Raw genomic sequence first — 8,606 nt, forward strand, 5'->3', positions numbered from 1 at the left:
GGGTCAACGTGTCATATTTTGTCCAGTCTTCTTTTTACTTTCTCCAGGGCGCTCATTCCGTAGCGGCATGAGTTAACGCAAAGCAAAATTTGATTTATAGTTTCTAATAATAGACATTGTATTAATTGTAAAATTGTTGATTGGATTTATACGATGCATTGCACTCCGCAAATTTTGCGATGACTTATACACAAATGTGCAACCCTAAGCATTTTCTTGTGTAGAGAAGAAACCTTTTCCTTTGGACTTCTTAAGAGATTAATTGCATTAGTGGATGCAAAATGTCTTTAGGAGGACTGAGTATAAATCAGGAACCAATTGAAGAACACCAACAAACTTGTGCTAGATGACACTAGAAAGCAAAAATGCTAACTAAGTCAGGGCAAGTGCCCAAAAGGTGTCCTTCGTGATAGCGAGCGATTCATCAGTAGGGAGCAGGCACATCAGCAACGCTGAGTGTATGCATAAATGAGGATAGTGGAAAAACACTTTATATGCCATAAATGCACATGCTTCATATCTGACACAGCTTTGCGACACTTTTGTGATAGCTTTCTACACTGCCTTCACATGCCACTTCAGACGTCGGTATGGGCTCGCCCACTTTTTGCACGGGGGTTTCACATTACACCACGGAATAGCACACATATAACTTCACCCGGAGTAGCAGACGACATCTAAGTATAAACTACACCTCAAAAACCAAAAATGGACTTGACCGTGTCGTTGGCCTTTCCCCGCTAACCCTGTTTTGAGGGTTCTTCTCGTCATCTGTGAGCTGTACATACTTGGGACAAAGCAAACTTTGTATTTATACTTCTGTCTTATTACACGTATGAGAGGTAAGGTCCTATCGATTTAGTTGCGTTGAGTTTCGATCCGCAAAATTTTCCATAGATTCTTACAGATTGAATCTCCTCGACGTATTCCAACTCATTTACAAGGTTTCGAATTTTCACATTCGTAATAGCAGTCGGAAGCAATGAATGTGTTTCCACCATTTATTTTTATCTTAATTAATTTTGTTCTGAACTATTACGAGAAGAAATGATTTAAATGTTCACATTATGTAACATATAAGAAAAAGAAAGAAAGAAAAAAGGAGCAGGACGGAAGGAGATAAATTGTTGGAATGCAGTGTCAGATGGGCGGTTGTTTGTAGTTTGTGAACTTTAAATGAAGGAAGTTAATGAGAATGATTATTTTGTGCTGTATGTAAATTATGAAATTTGTTATGTATTGGTGGACTTAATTCAACATAATATACTATGGAAACATCATAGTGCAAGCTGAATACAAAACAAACAGATTCAAAATGTCTCTTCTTGGTGAAAAACTCGGTACTCTTTTGTATTATAAACGTAATCTTGTCACATATACTTGGGATTACGGTAAACATGAACAAGAATCACATTCACTTTTATACCTTGCCGCCAGTGTCCTTATCTATGATTGTGGTGTTGTGAAAAGGATTGTACATAAACTGCCATTCCCATTGCAAAAATACCTATTACAAGTTTCGTTCATGAAAGGGAAACACATGGCAATAAGTGAGTTAATGTCTCAGATAAATTTCGATAAAATAGTACTCAATGAACTAGTGCCAGATTTTGGAACAGCTCTGTGCTGGGAGATGCTAATCAATGGATCACGACATTCTGTGCAACCAACTTGCAATAAGTACAAGGCATTTATTCCGAAGTTGGGCGTCCGCTTTCGCCTCGTTTTTTCGCTGTTATCTCCTTTCCACACTTTCTGCAATTTGTTATTAGGTTCATTAATCCGTGTCCTTCACAAACTTTTTAAAAGATTTTGCTCTTTATCAACGTATTGCTTCACAAATGTTAAAACTGTTAGTTCATTGCCCTTGTACATTTGTCATGTTGATAACATAAATGCTCGTTTCTTTCCCACAATGCAACTGTTCGGTTACCTTGCGCCAAGCAGTTCCCTCCGCTTGCCGTATAGTCCCATGTTCATAACCGCTTATATATAACAAATAAACAGATTTTTCGAGACCCTTATATATTATCAAGCACACAAACGATCAAATTATCCATATCTTTCCTGTAAATTTTTAAAATTTTGCTGGAAACGAACGCCCAACTTTGGAATTTAACCCGTACAAGGACATAATCAAAAGCATGATGGATTGCTGTGGAAGTGTTTTGTTGAAACTAAAAACTAAAATAGAGGCTGAATCGGGCTCTTCATTACTGATTGATATTGCTGGATTCCCAGTGAATTGTGTAGCTCTAATGAATTTTTTACGTTTTGTTACGTTACACACGCGAACAGTAAAACAATTACACGGAGTACCTGATGAATCGTATCGAGCAAAATATACTGTTATCTTGAACTGTGTGATTGATGATGAAACTGTAAAAACAGTTTTAGACTTGCTACATGCAAAGAAAAAGTACAAATCTAATGTAGACCTTCAGTTTACTAGAGTAGTTATTAATTCTGTTGGACAACACAAATTGTACGAGGTGCTTGATCTACTTGATTGTGGAGTGATCAAAGCTTTGGATATGAAATACAATAACATATCCTCAAATTATATTGCAGGTGTTGCCTTGAGAGTCCAGCATTTTAAAGCGCTTGAAACATTAGCTTTGGGTTGCAAGTACGAGCGGATAAACCCAGCTGTTGTATCCGCACTTGGCTATGCGTTACAGCAGTGTCCGTGTTTGAAAAGATTAGACATGTCTACAATCATCCTGTCTAATATGCTGGAAGTATTGTTAGTTCATATTCATCAAGGTTTGGATGTACTCAATGTTAGAGAATGTTTTTTGACAAGTCAAGATATTCGATATTTGAGCTCTTCAATTCATGCTTCTACGCTGCTAGAGCTTGATTTGAGCTTGAATAATTTAGGAAACAGTTTCAATGAACTAGTGCCGTTGCTTAGTGTAATGAGAAACCAACTAGAGATATTGCATTTAGTGGATGTGTGCATTAATGAACTTTCTCAAATACATCAGTTGGTTTCCACCCTTACGTTATATCAAAAGTTAAGATTTTTGGATTTAATGTTTTTGGACTATACGTCTCGACCAGTAATGGACGAAGTCACAAGACTTGGTGGTATTTTGTCTTTGGAAGTTCTGAGTATATCTCATCCCGTATCGTTTTTGTACGAACCATCTGAAGAAGAGCTTGAAAACTTGATAACAATTGAGCTGCCCAGTGAAGAGGAAGTTGATAGCAATGAAGAATATAATTCAGTTCAAACAAGATTTCGAGAACTTTTCAGTGGGCACAGACGGAAAATTGTAAGTGGAACCGTGCCTTGCCCCTCTTGTGATGTACAGTTTGTTTGGTTTGGCGGTGTAAAATAGCCCAAGTGTATTTTTTTTTTTTCTTTCTTTAAATAAGTGAAGAACTTACATTGATCAAGCGCCTGAATCAATTAGTACCTATTTTCGTTGGAGTTTTAGAAATTTATTATGGAAATCTTGAACATTATTTTTTACATCTAACTTTTATACAAATGATAATCGTGCGAATTTTGTAAGTGAAATGATGGAATAAGAATAATGCTAAAGAAAGTTCTTAACAATGAAATCCAGTTCCCAAATTAACTGCAACTAAATTTTTGTGGTTTCTTGCAACCACCGGTATGAGAAATGGGTAGTTGTACGAGAAGAGATTATGATACTTTTCTTTTCTTTCTTCCTTTTTTTTTTTTTTTTTTTTTGGCGGGCGGATTAGGGGGAGAGAAAGTGGACATGTATCCTCACCTTCTCCGATAGAACTAAAACACAAACAAATTATTTGCTGAGCAAAACAATACATTCACATAAAAAACTACATACGTGTTACAGTTTCGCCAACTAACATTTTGGCTTCATCAGACACTATCTCTGATGGGACATAGATAGTGTCTGATGAAGCCAAAATGTTAGTCGTATGTAGTTTTTTATGTGAATGTATTGTTTTCTCAGCAAATAATTTGTTTGTGTTTAAGTATATACAAAGCAAAGCTTCTACTTATGGAAAATATTACGATAGAACTAAGCTCATCAGCGGTCGGTGGGGCAATACAAATGTTAGCTTTGTTTTGCCTGAGGAAAGAAGCCTGTTGTGAAGAATATTTATGTAAGTTGATTTTCTTTATATAAAGAGTGTTTATCAGAATATAGGGAATGAAAGAAAGAATGGTCACTAAAGAGATTATTTTTGTGATTAAAACAAATTGTTTATGACAATCAAGAATTAGCTTCCAATCAATTTTGTAATTTATAGCCTATAGGCTATGTTCATTTTTATTGTGAATATGGATCCCATTAAATTGGAAACTACAATTCATAGCTTTTGTTTTTGCGTTCAAAACTGGAATCCTTGTAAATAGTTGCTGAATGAAGTGCCACATAAATTGTACTGATCTCATTTTATACTGTTTTTTTTTTTCTTTTAATTTCACACTAGAGCACAATAAACAGTGTGTCATTTAAAGTACATTATTCTACATTGACTGACTATACTATCTATTGGTTCTCTCGAGCAGACGGTTACGATGTGAAACATTTTTCGTGAAGAGATGAGAGTGTGAATATAAGTAATTACTGTCAATGCACAGCGTATTGAAATTAATTTTGACTGGTAGTGAAAGTATTGTATGTGTGAGAGTGCTCTTCCACTAGCCTCGTTTATACGTATATCCCCGTCGCTGACGCGCCTGTTTCCTACGGACGCTACTGCTCGCTCCCACCTGTTGTGCTCCTGCCCTGAATCGGTTAGATAGCTTTTATGCTTTTTAGTGGCCACGTAGCTCAAGATGGTTCGTGTTTTATGCACTACTTTTTATGCCATACTTCCACAGTGTGTTTACATTGAGCCCTCCTGAAGTCAATCTGCAAGTAGAATTGGAGCTCCTCATTTAGTGCATGCTCTGCCAAAAGAAATACAAAGCTCTAACTAACCTTAAAATGTAAGAAGTGTGTCAAAATTTTGTAGAACCGTCTGCTCGAGTAGTGCCCTTTTTACATTTCTTTCGTCATACTTTTGTAACGTCAAGAATTTGATACATGTTTATAATAGAAACAATGTTATAAGTAGTTGCTAATGAACAATATAGGTTACATATTTATAGAGTGACAATAAGAACTGACCTAGTACCTAGAATTATTAATATTATTATTTAAACTCTCTGGAGCCTTTCCGGTTGAAATTATATACTAATAAATACAGTATTTCTTCCGGATAGGTCAGTACTTATTTTTAATCTGTAATAGGTATTTACTTAAAGACAAAATTTGAAACATTTTAATTCAAATTACAAAAACTCTTATTCCTTAAAGTCGAATACAAATTGCTAAGCAAAGAAACGTTTATTTAAAAATAATAAATGTGTACCAGTTTCGCCAAATAACTGAATATACAGCTTCATCAGACACTGTCCGATATGTTCTGATGTGGCCAATATATTCAATTAGTTAGCAAAACTGTTATACATTTATAATTTTTAAATGAACGTTGCTTTGTATCCTAATTTAAGTTATTTAAAATAGCAAAACTAGTATGAACCAGTTACGTATCCCGTTGATAGCATCATTAAGATTTTTACTGTACGATTTCAACGATTCGCAAGTTACAACTTAAGAGGCCGACACCGTACATACACAGTCAACGGAATTAGTGTTCATTTTTATTTTTTATTAAAAATTCGTCAATTCCAGTCTTTTAAGTAAATATTCATAAGTGCAGATGAAGGCTATCTTAATAAAGTTTGAGAAGTTCCACAGTACTAAGTTAACTTACATATATATATATAATAGTAAAGTAAACGAGTTCTTTCGTGCATGCTAAATTCCCACCAAATTTGAAAGATCTATTATTATAATCTTTACGCGAAAGGTACAGAATTATTCAGAAACTGACGAAGGAAACACAAGAATTTTTGAAAATTTTCACAGAAGAATTATAGGTATAATAAAGTCAAGTTTGGTTATTTAGTGTATGTGGTTTATAATTGTGAACACGGCTTAGAAAACCCTGGGCGCGGTAGGTCGCCATGACAACTGTAAATACGGGTCTTACACCTAGCTATGCTAAAAAATATAGAGATATTTATCAAATTGGATTTATATTATGGCACCTATTTCACAAGAGAATTTTCCGAACACTGATTGTAAATGTACAGAACTTTCAACTCAGTTTTCAGACATCTTTGTTCGATGTGTAAGTGTCTGATAAATTAGCAGCAAGTGTATAGTGGATATATATTACGGATGCTATAGGATACATATGCAATAAATGAATAGAATTTCTTACCGATAATATTGTTATATAATTTCAACATAGTGTGATATCTTCTTCGGTTCTTTGCTAATAACATCACCTAAGAGGTAATGTTACTGAGAGGGTCATGTTTTGACAGAAACGTTTATTCACAATCAGTTATGAAATTAAATCCATTACAGGTAAGTGACATCTTAATTCCCAAACACAGACCAGTTGCTATAAATACCTTTCATCATACTTTGTAAGTAGTAGTTTTGGTTAGTGGATTTCTGTTAAGAATGTAGATATAGTCGATTTTTTTGTGGAAATTAAATTTCCAGATCTCACAGCAATTTTCTGAAAATTACTTATTAATGTTAAAAGTAGCACTTTGCCATGCATCTTTATTATGCCATGATGGCTTGGGAACACTTTTAGTCTAGTTGTGTTGCAGCATATGTCAAATAATATCCCTACAATCGATACGAAGTTTTGTGTGCTTGGTACGAAATTTCAGCATTTTGTGTCTATTAGTTTAAAACTTACAACGGCGTATCAGAATTAAAGAAGCTAGGTGACTTGACAGTTTAATTGTACTTACAAACACGAGGGGCGCAAGAGAGGGCAATTCCCCCCTTAGTTTTTGAAATGACCCCATAATGTATATAGTTTCATGTGTAAATGTAAAGCTTTTGTATATATTACTGGTTCACAGAAAAAAAAAATATGCCAATATAATATCTGCCGTTGCATGAGTACGTATTGGTTATTTCTCTTCCCGTGAAGTTAAGAAAGCTACAGGAATTGCGTTTTAATTGTAATTGCAAAGCAATTAATATTGCAATTGCGTATTTCTTGAAGTGTCGTAGCGTTGTTTGTAGTATTTACTGTCTTTCATTTTCTAAGACTAATAACGTATATTTAATGGCATGTGTGGTATTAAAAATGTAAGTTGTTCATTAATCCCCAGTTTCAATATAATTTCTACAAAACAAGCCACATTTATATGTTAATAGCGGTGTCTGTGAACAAAGAACTTCAGATCCAAATTGAAAGTGACTGTGTTTGTTACTCTTAATCTCTTGGACCAATCGGCCTGGGAGCGTTTTAAGCTATTCACTTTGAAGGTAGAACTTAGGGGAGGGGGAGGAGGGAGAATTATAAAAAATAAATAAAACGTAATAACTCTTGAGCCAACCGACCAATCTCGATCAAATTTTCAACATAGATGACGTTCGAGCCTGGAAAGTTTTTATAAAAATTTTCACTTTGACGGTAGAACCTAAGGGTCGGGGAAGGGGAAAAGGACATTAATATATAAAAATAAATAGAACTTAACTCTTGAACCACCAAACCGATTTCGATCAAATTTTCAACATACATGACATTTGGACATGAGATAATTTTTATCATGCCGTGACCTGCAACATGGGGAAGGGAGAGGGATATATAAAAATCACTGAAAATGACCAATATCAAAGAGCGCTTTAGTAATAGTAAAAATGGAATATATTACTATTTTTCGTTAATTTAACCCAGCGAAATCGTGCTGCGTCTTAGATTCGAGGACGTCTTAAATTCAAGTAATTATCGAGAAATTCTTAATTAGAGATATTATTAACGTGTTATTAAAACTACTTTGCTAGCCATAAATATTTTAAATTTTGTATCATATTCAATCACTCAGATAACAATAGTGTCCTGCGCTTGCGCAGGACGTGCGGGTTTGTTAGTTTTTCATTATTATGATTAATATTATCCTTTCTATGTATTTGTTTACCAAATTTGTTATGAAGTAATCTGATCACACAATTTTCCAGGCAGAATTTTAAGATGTTCATGAACAAGGGATCAAATTTCATCTTACACTTTCTTGTTTAAGAATTCAAAGGGCTAGTACCTAGTTGTTTTGCTCTTGTCAATTTAGTTAATAAAATATGAAATACGTTATACGGTATTTTAACTGAAAATGATAGTATCCTATTAGTTCTACAACCTTTCGTCAAACAAAGTGTTAGAAACAATCAGGGAAACTAACATTGATATACAAATATACAGATCATATCTTGCCTCCCCCCACATACACACACTTATATCGTGCAATCGCCGCCACTGCTTACAAATACTGTTCAAACTGTCTCCCACCGTATTCAATGCAAAAGGTTCATCTCTTCAGCACTGATTTGCAAATACCATAACACAACCGAGGATTAGCATCCAAGAAAATCTTTGAGTTTTAAGTCCCACGGTTATGCCGGTTAGGCTAAAGGAGACGGTGATGATGAGTAATGAATGAAATAGTGAAATGAAGAAAGTGGGAGGAAACGGGAGAACCCCGAGGAAACCCACGCACACGGTGTTTGTCCACCACAAAG

At 34.8% G+C, this 8,606-nt stretch overlaps 1 protein-coding gene across 1 annotated transcript; it reads left to right on the forward strand.

The window, feature by feature from the left end:
• The first annotated feature begins 717 nt into the window (after nucleotides 1-717).
• Nucleotides 718-6,574, forward strand: LOC145673055 (uncharacterized). The gene is made up of 2 exons (XM_081742396.1): nucleotides 718-1,687; nucleotides 2,130-6,574. The coding sequence occupies exons 1-2, from the start codon at nucleotides 1,316-1,318 to the stop codon at nucleotides 3,345-3,347; spliced, it is 1,590 nt and encodes a 529-aa protein (XP_081598522.1). The 5' UTR covers nucleotides 718-1,315; the 3' UTR covers nucleotides 3,348-6,574.
• The last annotated feature ends 2,032 nt before the right edge of the window (nucleotides 6,575-8,606 follow it).

Source organism: Thermobia domestica, chromosome 16 (assembly GCF_964235325.1).
Source record: "Thermobia domestica chromosome 16, izTheDome1.hap1.1, whole genome shotgun sequence".
Taxonomy (NCBI): Eukaryota; Metazoa; Arthropoda; class Insecta; order Zygentoma; family Lepismatidae; genus Thermobia; species Thermobia domestica.